The 16,438-nt window shown below is 41.1% G+C and overlaps 1 protein-coding gene across 2 annotated transcripts in view; it reads left to right on the top strand.

The window, feature by feature from the left end:
* Positions 1-926: 926 nt before the first annotated feature.
* Positions 927-16,438, top strand: part of LOC149461270 (uncharacterized) — a 40,067-nt gene continuing 24,555 nt past the window's right edge. For both annotated transcript variants that reach the window (XR_016312918.1, XM_089678648.1), the window contains exons 1-2: positions 927-1,067; positions 3,098-3,208. Coding sequence is in view for 1 of the 2 variants with exons in the window: in XM_089678648.1 (XP_089534774.1) it covers positions 1,014-1,067; positions 3,098-3,208 (165 nt within the window). In the remaining variant the exon portion in view is untranslated. The remainder of the gene's footprint in view (positions 1,068-3,097; positions 3,209-16,438) is intronic.

The raw sequence follows: 16,438 nt of genomic DNA on the forward strand, positions 1-16,438 counted from the left end.
TTATTGTCAAAGCTTAATTTAAAAACCACTTGCCTACTGGGCACTTTTACCCCCTTCCTGTTCAGGTCAATTTAAAAAAAGGTTTTGTTTCTATAATAAAATTATGCAAACAGGTAATTTTTGTTCCTTCAGTGATGTGCATTGATCAGGCAGCACTGATGGGCATCACTGATGGGCTGCACTGATGAAGCGGTACTGGTCGGCATTGATGAGGAGGAACTGATGATGATGCACTGATAGGCGGCACTGAAGGGCACTGACGGGCACAGATTGGCAGCACTGTTGGGAACTGATGGGAAGCACTGATGGCCAGCACTTTTGGGCACTTTTGGGGCTGCAGTGATAATCAGGGCGATGATAATCAGTGCAGATGTCTGCTTTGACAGTTGCCAGTTACCGGCAGTACTTCCGATAACCGGCAAGTGTATTCACATAGTGGTCAGCTGTGATTGGACACAGCTAATCACGTGGCAAAAGTCCACTGTGATTGGCCATTTACCATGGCATGTGATCAGGTGTGTCCAAAGGACACCACGATCACAGACCGTGCTGGGTGGGGTGTGTGGGGGGCACGTTCTGGGAGGACATCATATGACACCCTCCCAGAACTGGACTACAGTGCTGTACTCGTCATTCGGCTATAGCGCAGTAGTAAAGTGGTTAAGAAGCTGACATTTGAAGCGGATTGGCTACCATGCACAGCTGCACCAGATTCTGAGTGCACCTATTTTAGTAAATCTGCCCCTTAGTCTGTTCTTAGTAAAAATATTCGAAGAACAGCATTTGACCACCAATGAATTTACTCTTCAGTTGCAGTGATCATCCCTTTTGCCTCATTCTTCACTTGTTCTGTGATTCAGTTCCTACTGACGCTTCATCTCTCGTCAGAAGGATTTTGTCCTCAGGACAGCAGGTGGGAAGTCTGGAGTCTGATAATCCTATTAGTAGAGTTGAGCTTGTGGTGCTGACAGAGGCTGCAGTTGGCATTTTATATATCCTGTTAGTTTGTCATCATGTTGGCGTCTCTTATGACGGCTCTGTTCTTTGTGGTACGTGTATTTGGAAGGGTGAGTAACGTACTGTTTATCCTATCGTATTTCTAACAGCTAGAACAGGTAATTAATTATAAACAGCCTTCTAATAGTATGCAGCCTAGCTAACAGCATATATGAGGGGAGGAAAAAAAATACATGAAAAAGGAGTTTATTTTTTTATTAAAAATACAGTTGCAAAGGTGAGTCATTTTAGGCTGATTGACATTTGGCATCTATTAAAGATGGTTCTTGCCTGAATTTTAGGTGCATCAGTCAAAATAAAGTACAAAATTATTTCATTTGTTAAGGGGAACAGTCTAAAAAATCTAGCAGCCTATGCCATATGTTCAAGTATTTAAAATTAAAGATAAATGTTTTATTCTTATGAGGTATGTACAGTTTCTTCCAGGAAAGGCAGCAAAAGCTGGTGTTAGAGAGTGGTGGGATTTCATGGAGGAGGGAAAGGAGAGAAAAGGAAGCTAATGGTGGGGGAAAGAATAGGAGTTGATGACAGGAGGAAAGGAAGCTGGTGGCAGGGAGATTGTTGGGGTGAGGAAGAGGAGCTAATAATGGAGATGTTTGGTGGAGAGAATCTTAATGTGGAGAGCGATGTGAATTAATGGTAGCGTGAGGGGGTGTGAGCCAATGGGGTGGGAAATAATGGGGTGAGGTGTGACGTTATATCTAAGTCATTATTAGGTTGGTCAGCTCAAACAACCAAAAATAAAACATGATTTATCCCCCCCAATCAATCCAAGCAACTCTTCTATGCTCATACATACAAGTGTGTGTGTGTCTGCTGACTTCGTGCACCCAGTTGCTTAATGTCTTATACACAGGGCTTTTCCTCAGAAACATAGGTGCAAGTACTCCGCACTTTTGAGTCATCCCCCTCCCACCCCCACTCACCTCCAAGCACTGTCCCTTAGTTCCACCAACTACCGCCAACTTGTTTTAGAGAATACAGAACCACATATAATTTTGTGGTGCTACGTAACTTGTAAGAAATGTTTTAATAACAAGACAAGCAGTAAAATAGACTCCCTGCACCCAGCAACAATCGACTCCTGCAACAACCCCCCCCAGCAACAACATATATGCAACATATAAACAATAGGCCCCTACCTGCAACAAATGATCTCCCAGCAGCCAGGAACAATAGACCTCTTCCTCAACAGTAGATCCCTCCTTGCAACAATTGACCCCTTAACAATATAAGACCCCTGCAACAACAATGGACTCCCCGCTTCAATAGATGACAGTGACAATAGATCCCCCAACAGGCAGCATTCATAGACCCTCCAGCACCCCTTGACATTACATACATTCATTGCTGGAGGTGTAGGATATGTGTTCCTCCACATTCCCACTGAAAAAGCCCTGCTTATACAGTATGTTTTCCACAGCTGTGTACGGTGTGGGCAAGGACTGCAGCCAAATGACTAGCATGTTTGGCAAAGGCCCATAACTGAAATAATATTGTTTTTCATTTGGTGTTATTTTTGGCCTATAACTTGATTCCAGTAGGTTAGTACACTCTGTATACCACTGTGAAGGAGATTATGTGCATGGCAACTGAGACAGGCTAAAATCTTAGTAGGCCATCAACAGGAACATTTGGTCTCCTTTATGGAGCACCCTACTTAGCCCTGCCTATAGAAAGGGGTTTTGGGGTGAGCTTTCCCCTTAGAGAGCTGAAAGGGGTGGATTTAAATAAGAGCAGAAAGTAAAAAAGTTGGAGATGTGAAAAAACCCTCCACTAAAACAAGAAAAGGAAATGCTCTTCTCTTCATTTTTAACAGGATACCCTAGTACAGGGGTGGCCAACCTGCGGCTCTCCAGCTGCTGCAGGACTACAAGTTCCATCATGCCTCTGCAAGTCAGTAACTTCCCATCTTTGCAATGCCTCATAGGAAATGTAGTTCCACAACAGCTGGAGAGCCACAGGTTAGCCACCCCTGCCCTAGTATAATGGTATATTTTGTGTCTTAGCCTGCATTGAAAAGAATACTCAATGTCTCAGTATAGGCAGCATCACTAATCTTGGTTTTCTTTTCCTACAGTTAGGCAGTGCAATCTTTCGAGAGGAACGAGCCCCATATCTTATGTATCAGCCCCTTCCATGGCATGTTCAGTATGTGACACAGAACAGGAGAGCAAGCAGAGATCAAGAGGTAGTAGAACAAGTTTATTTATTTCATCTATCTAGCTATTCTAAATTATGTACTTCCAACAACTAATGCCAGCAGCTGCTAGTAATGGTAGTGAAATTTTATTATGGATGGTGGAGGTGTGTGTTTGTGGGGGAGGGGGTGAACAGGTCTAGGTAATTAACAAAGGCCCAGCCATAGACCTGTGCTGAACCTATTTGGTCTTCTAGAGCACAGGGGCGAGATGCTGGCCTGTCCACACCTGGATGGATGGATCTCTGGCCAACGATGCCCACATAGTTATTGATCTGCATTACTCAAAAGAAAAAGCGGCATCAGCATCTCTTCTGTAGCTCCTGGTAACCAGCAACCAGTATCCATAGTAACCAGTGAAAACTAAAAAAGGATCATTCATTGACCTCCAACATAAGGGAGAGACTTCTTCCACTGATCACTAATGTAGAAGGGCATTTACACAATGGCCACCAAGGTAACCAAAGCATTTACACTGGTCACCAGTTCAAAGGATTTACGTTCAGCACCAAGTAATAAGGGACCCTGAAATGACCACCAATCTAACAAGGGCATTTACATTCACCACCAATTACAGGGTCTTTTATTTGGGGGAAGGGGAGCTTAATTTGCTGGTGAATTTGATGGGAGCTTTATATTAGGGGACTAGTAGTGTCTGACTATGAAGAAGTGTTGCATTAGGAGAAATGCGTATGGGTAAATGTAGAAGAGGTTGCACATAAGGAGGCTGGGGATAAACAACTCTATCATATATTGTGTTGTTTCATTGTTGTATAATTTTGATGTTACTTTGTTAAAATATATTGCCTTTGCAGCTGCTGTGTGATGTAATGTGCTATTGCAGTCCTTCATGAGTAGTAGAATGTATTGTGGTGTGATAATGTGTTGTTGCTGGTTGATATAATTTGTTATTACAGTGTGATATGTGCTTGCAACCATCCGCATCACAGCATAAAATGTGCAATGCTTGCGTGGCATGACAAATTCGGTTGATATCGCTAGCACAAGTTATTTTATCACAGTTAATTATTTTATACCATGATTAATTTGTCCAAAAATGTTACAGTCACAAAATTATTATTTTGATTGTTTTTCTACATAAAATGCACATTTAACTGCTGATAGCCTAATCTGGATAGTGACTCTATTTCCCAAGTTAGAATAAGTCCAGGTTCACACTGGTGAGCTGCATTTTGGCTGCTGTGTGGGTGTATATGTGGGTGCACCACGTAGCAAAAATGCTCAAACTATTAGAAGTCAATGGGACCATGGTTAAAAATGTGTCTAAAATGCACAGAAACTATGCATTGTGGCCAAAACTCAGTGAACCTGTGTGAACCCGGCCTAAATGTAGACACACTATATCAGTGTTTCTCAACTGGGGTTCCGCATCGATCTACCCAGCAATCACAGACAGTTGACGGGTAGATTGAGTCTCTGCCAACACATGCAGAGTAGCGCAGGAAGCAGCTGTAATAAGACCGCTGTCATAGCCCTCCTTTCCTCCCGTCCACCCAGGTGCTTATATGTGACATCACCTGGGGTGGACAGGAGGAAAAAGAGGGGTCGGCAGGAAGGATCGCGCAATGAGAAAGGTCTTATTACAACCGCTTCCCACCTGCTGTGTGCCCTATGTCCCTTCTGTGTGCCTTGTACCCTGCTGTGTGCCCTGTATCCTGCTGTGCACCCTATACTGTTCTGTGTGCCCTGTACCCTGCAGTGTGCCCTGTATTCTTCTGTATGCCCTGTAACCCTGCTGTGTGCCCTGTACCCTTCTATGTGCCCTGTACCCTGCAATGTGCCCTGCACTCCTCTGTGTGCTCTGTACCCTGTTGTCTTCCCTGTACCCTGCTGTGTGCTTTGTATCTTTTATTCTCTGTACCCTTCTGTGTGCCTTGTACCCTGCTGTGTGCCCTTCTGTGTACCCTGCTGTGTGCCCCATGTTAAGCTGTGTTCCACATGGTGTGCCCCATGTTCTGCTGTGTGCCCCATGATGTGTCCCATGTTCTGCTGTGTGCCCCATGATGTGCTCCATGTTCTGCTATGTCTTCCATGATGTGCTCCATGTTCTGCTATGTCTCCCATGATATGCCCCATGTTCTGCTGTGTGCCCCATGTTCTGCTGCGAACCCCATGATGTGCCCCATGTTCTGCTGCAAGCCACATGATGTGCCTCATGTTCTGCCGTAAGCCCCATTATGTGCCCCATGTTCTGCCGTGTGCCCCGTGATGTACCCCATGCCCTGCTGTGAGCCCCATGTTGTGCCCCATGCCCTGCTGTAAACATCATGATGTGCCCCATGTTCTGCTGTGAGCCTCATAATGTGCCCCATGTTTTGCTGTGAGCCACATAATATGCCCCATGTTCTGCTATGAGCCCCATAATGTGCCCCATGTTCTGCCTCGTGTTCTGTTGTGTGCCCTATGCCCTATGATGTGCCCCATGTTTTGCTGTGTGTCCCATAATGTGCCCTGCTGCACCCCATGTAATTTTCCCTATTGTGCCCTGCTGTGTCCCCATGTGATGTGCCCTACTGTGCCCCATAATGTGCCCTTGCTGTGCCTTACATGTAATGTGCCCTGGTGTGCTCCATAATGTGTCCTGCTGTACCCCCTGTATTGTGTCCTCCTGACCTCCTGTGCTCTGTCCTGCTGCCCCTGTACACGGCTTACCTCAAGTTAAATCCAAAATTGAGCATCTCTGCAGAAAAAAAAAACAGTACAAGTTTCTCATAAAATAGGTAAGTGTTAATATCTTTTCTATTAGGTAATGCTATTTCTTAAAATAATTGTTATATCACAACTCGCTGATCACACCTATGTTCCATGAGCTGTAGATCTGAATGTTATTTCAGGGGTTCCAGAGATTCCTCTACCAAAGTTTTGCGTATTCTGAATGAATGCATAGCGTTTCCTGATTGAACTAGGTAGAAAGCATGACATTACCACCTCGCCTCTCCACCTTGTCCAATCCGGGAATGATTTGCATTCATTGAGAAAATGCAAAGCATTCTCTGAATGGCACCCATGCAGAGCAGTCGACCGCCTTTGTTCACAAAGCAGTGGGGCAGCCCTTGGCATGGAACCTGGAAGCTAGCGGAGATCACTGTAGTGTCTAGTACAGTGATTTCCAGCTTATAGAGGGATCCCACAGCTATTGTATATACATACCGTAAATACATTGGTCTAAGTTGGACCTCTGTAACTGTGTAAAAATGATATACCTGAAATTCAACTTAAAACATTTCGCCAGGACAAGGTTATGCCTGTGACAGGTTATTTTAGTCTATGGAAAGCACTAGGGGGAGGAGATCAGTTAATATAGGCTGAAAATGCCTTAACAAAACTCTCAAATTGAGTGTTTTCAGGTGTTCCTATTGAAGTCTATGGGGCCAAAAACACCCAAATCTGCCTGAAAAGTAGCTCATGTAGTCTTTTGAGTGACAAGTGTCCAGCTGCAATTGACAGGATGCACAGATGTGAATGGGGCTTTTAAAAACAATGGGTTTGGCTTGTTGAGCGTTTTAGAGCTTTGAGCTACAAAACCCTCAGATGTGAATGGGTCCTTAGAGTCCAAGGTAAGCTGTGCATCCTAAAATCACCACAACTGCTTTCACATATTCCATTTTTGCTTGCACTCCATTTGAATGGATTTTGTATGGCAAACTTTTAACTTGTGCTCATTCCATACCTCTGTTGCAACTTTTTGTGCTCCACATACATACTGACCTCTAGAAGAGGAAGCGGCTTTATCCCGTTGTAGAATCCAGTTAAAGAAAATATGCGTTCAGCATGCAATTTATAAACGTTAAAAAAAAATGCATGCTACGAATGCTGCATCTTTTTAAATAGAATATTCATGCTGCAACTGTCTGCAGCTGAACTCCAGTGCTGGGAAATAAACTTTTTCTATTGGGCTTTCTTTTGAGATCTGTATTAAACTTGCCTTCCTGCTAATATGTTGCTCAAATTTCCATCGGACTGTTGTTGTTAGTGATTCTTCTCTTGCTCCTAGTCCTTCTAGAGAAAAGTACAATTTTCTGGTTCAGTGTCTTCTTTATCTGACTCTCCCTGGCAGCTGTCACCAGCCTCTTCAATGACAGTTGTAACTGCCATCTTGACCCTTGGTTCATTTTCCTTAGACTGTGAAGGCTGATGTTGTTTTCAAAGTGATCCATAAAAACAGTATACTAGAACACTTCAGCTACTTTTACCTGTAGTAAATGAGAGTTCATAGAAAGCTAAAACCTGAATTTTTATTACAAAAAGTTTTGGATAGTGTAATAATAGGTTAGAACCTTAAATATGGTTTTTATTGCTGCCTAGGTTTCCACTGGGAAGGTTTCTCCTCACTTTACAGTCAGGTCACTAATGCAAGAAATGAAGATAAGCGAACATGTACTTGCACAATAATAGATAACTGACAGGTGTTCTAAGTTTCCAATGCGTTATATCCCCCTTGAAGTGACATGAGTAACTGATTTAAAATAATCCATTCAGGTATGTATTCTTAACTCAAACAAAGTACCTTCTGTTGCTCTCAGCCTCCTCCAAATCTCCAAATTACTTTTTGCTGCTGTTATCTGACTTCTGGTTAGAGGATGGCTATGTTCATTCTTCATGGCCCCACTGTATGTAGGAATGTAGCCACCCTTTCTCACTCACTCCTGAGATGGACTAGGAACTATGGACAAAGTGACGTGTAATTTGCATGGACCTGTGGACATGACCACAACTTATATGCAGTGCTAGTTCCAAATAAACATAGGTGAAGGAGGAAAATGAGGGCTTTGTGCTAACAGAGGATGTTTCAAGAAGGCAGAAAAACACAGTAAGAAACATTTTGATGAAAAATAAATTGCAGGGCCATTTAGTGGATGTATATGGATTATTTTTGGACAACAGGGATTTTATTTACTGTCACTTTAAAGACATTGAACACTTTCAAATGTTTTTGTTTTAACTATTTATTTGCGTAGTTCTATCCCCTATGTTGTTTGTTTGCCCTTCCTCTCAAGGATGGGCTCTTATTTTGTGGCTGAAGTTTGTAGGGCCATGGGTGACTGAATTCCCTATGTCAATGTATTTATTCAACTAGCTTGTCCCTATTCACTAAAGGGACAAGGCAACTTCTTTTTCTGGGTCACACAGAGTCCAGTCAATGCCCTGCCATTTCCTCTGTGTTGTATCACAAATGTGGGAGCTCTCATGTAATGAAAGACTATATGGTGATCTCTCTAACTGCTCTGCGTGCTTGTGTCTATGTCAGAGCTTATTACTACTTGGCTCTCACCCATAAACTACTAAACTGAGAAACCCAGAGATTGTGGGATATTAAATAAAAAAAAATATTTGTGTCACGCTCCACTATCAATATACACACAAATCAATTCGTGCAAAACAATAAACTGAGTCCTAGTATATTTCCACAACGTGATATTAGCAATCACGCTAGTGCTGCATGCATATCTTCACACAGAAAATCCTAAGAAGGAATCCTCAGAACAATCTGTTGTCCTTTAGTGTCTTCTATAGTATATTGCAAACAATTAAATATAGTCCACCAAATCTATATATACACACTGCTCCTTCACCAGTTGTGCTGTCACCTGATGTATATCAGCATAAAAAAGAAAGGAAAAAGTCTATCCATCCATCCATCCATCTGGGATACAGGGATTTATCCATCTGTCCAATTCTGAGCCCAATTAAAGGGACACAAGCTTGTATGACCTCACTTAATGGTTTGGTCATATACATCAGGTGAGAGCACAACTGATGAAGGAGCACAATGTGTATACAATCAGGTCCATAAATATTGGGACATCGACACAATTCTAACATTTTTGGCTCTATACAACACCACAATGGATTTGAAATGAACAAGATGTGCTTTAACTGCAGACTGTCAGCTTTAATTTGAGAGTATTTACATCCAAATCAGGTAAACGGTGTAGGAATTACAACAGTTTGTATATGTGCCTCCCACTTGTTAAGGGACTAAGAGTAAAAAGATAGAATAATAATCATAAATCAAACTTTCACTTTTTAATACTTGTTTGCAAATCCTTTGCAGTCAATTACAGCCTGAAGTCTGGAACGCATAGACATCAGAAGACGCTGGGTTTCATCCCTGGTGATGCTCTGCCGGGCCTCTACTGCAACTGTCTTCAGTTCCTGCTTGTTCTTGGGGCATTTTCCCTTCAGTTTTGTCTTCAGCAAGTGAAATGCATGCTCAATCGGATTCAGGTCAGGTGATTGACTTGGCCATTGCAGAACATTCCACTTCTTTCCCTTAAAAAACTCTTTGGTTGCTTTTGCAGTCTGCTTTGGGTCATTGTCCATCTGCACTGTGAAGCGGCGTCCAATGAGTTCTGAAGCATTTGGCTGAATATGAGCAGATAATATTGCCCGAAACACTTCAGAATTCATCCTGCTGCTTTTGTCAGCAGTCACATCATCAATAAATACAAGAGAACCAGTTCCATTGGCAGCCATACATGCCCACGCCATGACACTACCACCACCATGCTTCACTGATGAGGTGGTATGCTTAGGATCATGAGCAGTTCCTTTCCTTCTCCATACTCTTCTCTTCCCATCACTCTGGTACAAGTTGATCTTGGCCTCATCTGTCCATAGGATGTTGTTCCAGAACTGTAAAGGCTTTTTTAGATGTTGTTTGGCAAACTCTAATCTGGCCTTCCTGTTTTTGAGGCTCATCAGTGGTCTATATCTTGTGGTGAACTCTCTGTATTCACTCTGGTGAAGTCTTCTCTTGATTGTTGACTTTGACACACATACACCTACCTCCTGGAGAGTGTTCTTGATCTGGCCAACTGTTGTGAAAGGTGTTTTCTTCACCAGGGAAAGAATTCTTCGGTCATCCACCACAGTTGTTTTCCGTGGTCTTCCGGGTCTTTTGGTGTTGCTGAGCTCACCGGTGCGTTCCTTCTTTTTAAGGATGTTCCAAACAGTTGTTTTGGCCACGCCTAATGTTTTTGCTATCTCTCTGATGGGTTTGTTTCGTTTTTTCAGCCTAATGATAGCTTGCTTCACTGATAGTGATAGCTCTTTGGATCTCATCTTGAGAGTTGACAGCAACAGATTCCAAATGCAAATGGCACACTTGAAATGAACTCTGGACCTTTTATCTGCTCATTGTAATTGGGATAATGAGGGAATAACACAGACCTGGCCATGGAACAGCTGGGAAGCCAATTGTCCCATTACTTTTGGTCCCTTAGCAAGTGGGAGGCATATATGCAAACTGTTGTAATTTCCACACCGTACACCTGATTTGGATGTAAATACCCTCAAATTAAAGCTGACAGTCTGCAGTTAAAGCACATCTTGTTTGTTTCATTTCAAATCCATTGTGGTGGTGTATAGAGCCAAAAATGATAGAATTGTGTCGATGTCCCAATATTTATGGACCTGACTGTATATTGATATGGTGGACTATATTTAATTTTTTGCAATATACTATTGAAGACACTATAGGACCACGGATTGTTTTGAGGATTCCTTCTGAGGATTTTCTGTGTGAAGATATGCATGCAGCACTAGTGCGACACAAAGTGTTTTTTTAATTTGATTAAGACACATTGGTGTGAGTATGTGTATAGTGTAGGCGACCCACTTATTTAATTTTAAATTAATTTATTTACTTAATTTTAATTTAGTTACTTAATTATAAATATTTAATTTATTTTACTCACCTAAATTTATCAGTAAATATAAATACACCATAGTAGCTCACAAGAATCACATTTATAGATTGTGGGATATTAGTTTCTTCACAGGAAATGTCGGGTCTCAGCCCAGAGACAGAGGTTATGCATTAACCTGTACAGTGGCATTAAGTAGAATTACTGTATTATAGGCTGTACATACAGGACAACAAAAGACACAAGGAAACTGCATGATCAATGCACCTCTTATGCAGGTGAAAAATACAAGGTACAAGTAGGAAGGTTTACAGTGCATCCAGAAAGTATTCACAGCGCTTAACTTTCGCCAAATTTTTTTATGCTACAACCTTATTCCAAAATGTATTACATTAATTTTTTTTTCCTCAACATTCTACAAACAATACCCCATAATGACAACATGAAAGAAGTTCGTTTTGATATCTTTGTAATTTATTAAAAATAAAAAAAAACGAAAGAAACCACATGTACATAAGTATTTACAGCCTTTGCTCCATACTTTGTTGAAGCACCTTTAGCACCAATTACAGCCTCAAGTCATTTTGAGGATGATGCTACAAGCTTGGCACAACTATTTTTGGACAATTTCTCCCATTCTTCTTTGCAGTACCTCTCAAGCTCCACCAGGTTGGATGGGGAGCGTCGGTGCACAGATTTCTCCAGAGATGTTCAATCGGGTTCAAGTCTGGGCTCTGGCTGGGCCACTCCAGGACATCCAGAGTAGGCCCGTAGCCACTCCTTTGTTATGTGGGCTGTGTGCTTAGGTTCGTTGTCCTGTTGAAAGATAAACCGTTGCCCCAGTCTAAGGTCCAGAACGCTCTGGAACAGGTTTTCATCAAGGACGTCTCTGTACATTGCTGCATTCATCTTTTCTTAGATCCTGACTAGTCTCCCAGTTCCTGCCGCTGAAACACATCCCCCCAGCATGATGCTGCCACCACCATGCTTCACTGTAGGGATGTTATTAGCCAGGAGGTGAGCGGTGCCTGGTTTCCTCCAGACATGACACTTGGCATTCAGGCCAAAGAGTTCAATCTTTGTTTCGTCAGACCAGGGAGGTTTTTTTTCTCATGGTCTGAGAGTCCCTCAGGTGTCTTTTGGCAAACTCCAGGCGGGCTGCCATTTGCCTCTTTACTGAGTAGTGGCTTCCATCTGGCCACTCTACCATACAGGCCTGATTGGTGGAGTGCTGCAGAGATGGTTATTCTTCTGGAAGATTCTCCTCCCTCCACTGAGAAAAGCTGGAGCTCTTTAAGAGTGACCATCGGGTGCTTGGTTACCTCCCTGGCTAAGACCCTTCAACCTCGATTGCTCACTTTGGCCAGATGGCCCGCTTTCCTAATCATGTCCAAGCAACTGTATTTTCCACAGGTGGATTCCAATCAAGTTGTGGAAACATCTCAAGGATGATCAGTGGGAACAGGATGCACCAGATAAATTGCAGAGATTTCAAAATGAACTTCTTTCATGTTGTCATTATGGGGTATTGTTTTTAGAATGTTGAGGAAAGAAATTAATTTAATCCATTTTGGAATAAGGCTGTAACATAACAAAATGTGGCAAAAGTTAAGTGCTGTGAATATTTTCTGGATGCACTGTATAATGCCTTTAACTCAAACATTTGAGGTAGGAGTTTCAGTTGAAATTCTCTACCAATAATGTTGATTTAGCTCTCTACTTACATCAAAGGAATTAGTGCAAATCCTGTGCAGAATTGGCTGCTCATCAAGTCATCCTGGTCACATCAATGGCTCTTTTCAAATCACAAATATGTGCAGTACCAGATTGTCATGATTCACAGAACTGCTTGAAAACAGTTGCTTAATATAGTGATTTGTTCAGTGTTTAAAGAAAAAAAAAAAACGTACTTATTTAATAATGTATGATAAATACATTGTGTATTAGGCATAACAGTATAAGTGCCTCCTCTGGGACAGAGACTAATGTAAATGGTTCAATGTTTATTGCATTTCACAGGCCTATACAAAGGAGCTAAAAAAAATGTAAAAAATAGTAATAATAGGCTTGTTTGACTGTGGGTGGGACCTTAGAGTATAAGCTCGTTCTTGGGTGCACAGACTTATGTGGAAGGTTCAATGCTCTTTGTACAGTCCTGCGGAATACATTTGTGATAATGTACAATAATTAAAACAATAGGTGTCATCATTGTCATAATAGTACTAGGAATGTGAGACTGTGAATGGGTCATTAGAGTGATAGCAAGTGTAAGCACCTTGTATAATTAGTTCAGTGCTTCTTTACAGCCCTGTGGAATACATCATATATAGATAAATGTATAATATTAATCATCATCACCACTTTCATAATAGTCGTATTAAATGTTAAGAGTGACTTGGAATGTGATATTGGAGTGTATGCTCATAAGCAAAGACTGAAGTGAATAGTTCATTGTCCTCTGTACAGCACTGCAGAATACTTCAGATAATTTTAGATGTATAATAATATTGAGGTGTGACAGTGGACGAGACATTAAAGTGTAAGCTCCTCTGATGTAGGGACTGATGTGAACAGTCCCAGACTCCAGTTTCTTTGAGGCACTGTGTAATATGGGAAGCCTATGTATATACCTAAAATGAAATACAATGGACTTAATAACTTAATAAATGTAATGTTTTATAAAACTAACCATACACCATCCAAAAGTCAGGAAACAAGAAAAACTCTTTCCATAAAGCACAGATTCTGCAGAAAGATAATGAACTCTGGGACACTGGCAGTTTGAACATTTTACATTAAATAGTACATGCTGCCAGCACAGTTCATTAGTTCTTTACCACTAGGCATTCCCAAAGTTGTGCACAGTAGACGTTCTTCACTAAAGAGAGAAACTAATTACTAAGTGCAGTTTAGTCTGCAGACAATTATAGTTAAAAGGATGGATAGGGGAGGAGGACACTGTTTGGACATGGAAATTTGCATTGTAGACACGTAGGCTGAGAGCTGGGGCCTTGAGGTGAGTCTACCCATCTGACTAGGCATCAGGCAAACAAGGAGGGAGTCTGAAAAACGGCACAGCGATATTGCCTTCACTGGCACAGCTGTGCCAGCAAATTACAACCCTCTAGCACTTAGGGAATACAATAAAGTATTTACGGCCATTTTATGGTGGTGGATCCCTTTAAAACTACCTGTGCCAAATTCAGGCAAGCATTTATGTGCAACAATTTCAGGTTTTTTTCTTACCTTCAATTTAAGAACCTGTCGCTATGGCAGCAATAGATTCTTAAAGAACTACTGCCAGTTCACAGATAAGGAAACTTGCAGTAAATAATACCTACTCTGATCTGGCATACAGACATATTCCCGTGCTCAGAATGGGGAATGTCTGTGCTGGGAAGCTGCATGCAGAAATGTGACACAGGGCTCTACCCCCAACCCCATTCAGCTGTCTGTCAGGAGATTACCTGGCTAAAAGTGAAATGTACAAAGGGGCCAAGGATAGTTGTGATCATGGCAATGGCCATATTTGGGAAAAGACTTGAGTCACTAGGTTGGATGGAAACTGAAAGACTAGTGGCCATTAGGTCTGCCTTTTTTTACACAGTTACGTAGCTACATAGTAAGTGAAGTTGAAAAAAAAAAGACACTAGTCCATCTATTTGAACCAACAAGAAAAAAATATTGCAAACCCCCATATACACAATCCTATACCCACAGTTGATACAGAGGAAAGCAAAAAAAAAAAAAGCCCAATAAAGCATGATCCAATTTGCAGGTGAAAAAAAATTCCTTCCTGATCGCCTGGAGGCAATCAGATGTTCCCTGAATCAACTACCGCTAGTGTTATTACCTCTAAATAATAATAACCCATTATGTGCAAGGAATACATCCAGGCTTTTTTTAAAACAGACTACTGAGCTGACCAGAACCAGCTCTTGAGGAATTCTATTCCACATTTTCACAGCTCTTACTGTGAAGAAGCCTTTCTGTATGTGGAGGCTAAATGTATTTTCCTTCAGCCATAAAAAGTGCCCCCTTGTCCTCCTATGATGACCTGAAAGTGAATAACTCTACACCGAGTTCACTATTTGTACCACTAATGTATTTATACATGTTGATCATACCCCCCATTAACCTCCCTAGTGGTCAGATTATGTCAGTATTTCTGTGCTCAAAGCGGTACATGTTTTTTCATGGAAATATGTTGTTTTTTTTTATTGTAGGCACGTAATTCTTAGGAATAACTCACTGAAATCTGTCTGGACAGGAGTCTAGTAAACATCCCGGGTATGATAAAATTTTAAACACAAAATCATAAATTATAATATAATAAATAATCATAAAAAATAATATAATAATACATTTAATTCAATAATGTAATCAAACCAAAACCACTGAAATTTGAAATAGAGAGCCAAGATCACACATCGCTGAGCTCAGTCGCAGAATCGTTTTCAGTGTCTGATGACGAATTTCCCCACGAATCATTATCACTCAATTCTGCAAGTAGTTCTAATTTACTATCGCTGTTCTCTAGCTGGTCTAAAACCGCTTTTGACCTAAAGGGATGCTTTTTGAATGCTGTGGATGTTTCTCAGTTTCCAGAACTACACTCGGGAATACCGCCAGGGGGGTTAATCTCCTCTTCTCAAGAAAGAATAAATTCAATTCAACTAATCTTGCCTCATAGTTGAGCTCCTCCATGCCTCTTTATCAGTTTGGATGCCCTTCTTTGCACTTTCTTCATTTCTCTGATATCCTTTTTGTGAATTGGTGCCCAAAACTGAATTGCATATTTTACATGAGGTCTTACTAATGATTTGTACTGGGGTAAAATTATGTATCTCTCTCTCTGTAGTTTATACCTCTTTTAATACAAGAAAGGATTTTGCTAGCTGTAGAAACTGCAGCTTGGCATTTCATGCCACTTTTAAGTCTATGATCTATCAGAACTCCCAGATCCTTTTCTGCCATTGACTCCTCAGCAGTTTTCCTCCTAGAATGTATGATGCATGCATGTTCCTAGCCCTCATGTGCATAACTTTACATTTATCAACATTGAACCTCATTTGCCACATAGTTGCCCAATTAAACAGTGCATTGAGGTCGGCTTGCAAGGTAGAGATATCCTGTAATTATGTTATTCCACTGCACAGCTTGGTGTCATCTGCAAAAACTGAAATGGTACTTTTAATCCCAGACCCTATATCATTTATAAATATATTAAAGCAATGGTCCCAACAATGAACCTTGGGGTGCACTACTTTTAACCTTAGACCGTTCAGAGTATGAATCATTAATAACTACTCTTTGAATACAACATTTTTCTACCCATTTACAAACTGAATTTTCTAAGCCTGTAGAATTAAACTTACACATTAGCCATATGGGGAATTGTGTCAAACACTTTGGTAAAATACAGGTATACTATATCCACAGCTACATCCTCATAAAAATAAATCAGATGTGTTTGACAACTTTTTTTTTTTTTTTATGAATCCATGCTGACTATTTTTTAAAATGTTTTTTCTATCAAAAACTCATCTGT

Source organism: Staurois parvus, unplaced genomic scaffold, assembly GCF_062004578.1.
Source record: "Staurois parvus isolate SC_StPar_1 unplaced genomic scaffold, SC_StPar_1.0 ptg000207l, whole genome shotgun sequence".
Taxonomy (NCBI): Eukaryota; Metazoa; Chordata; class Amphibia; order Anura; family Ranidae; genus Staurois; species Staurois parvus.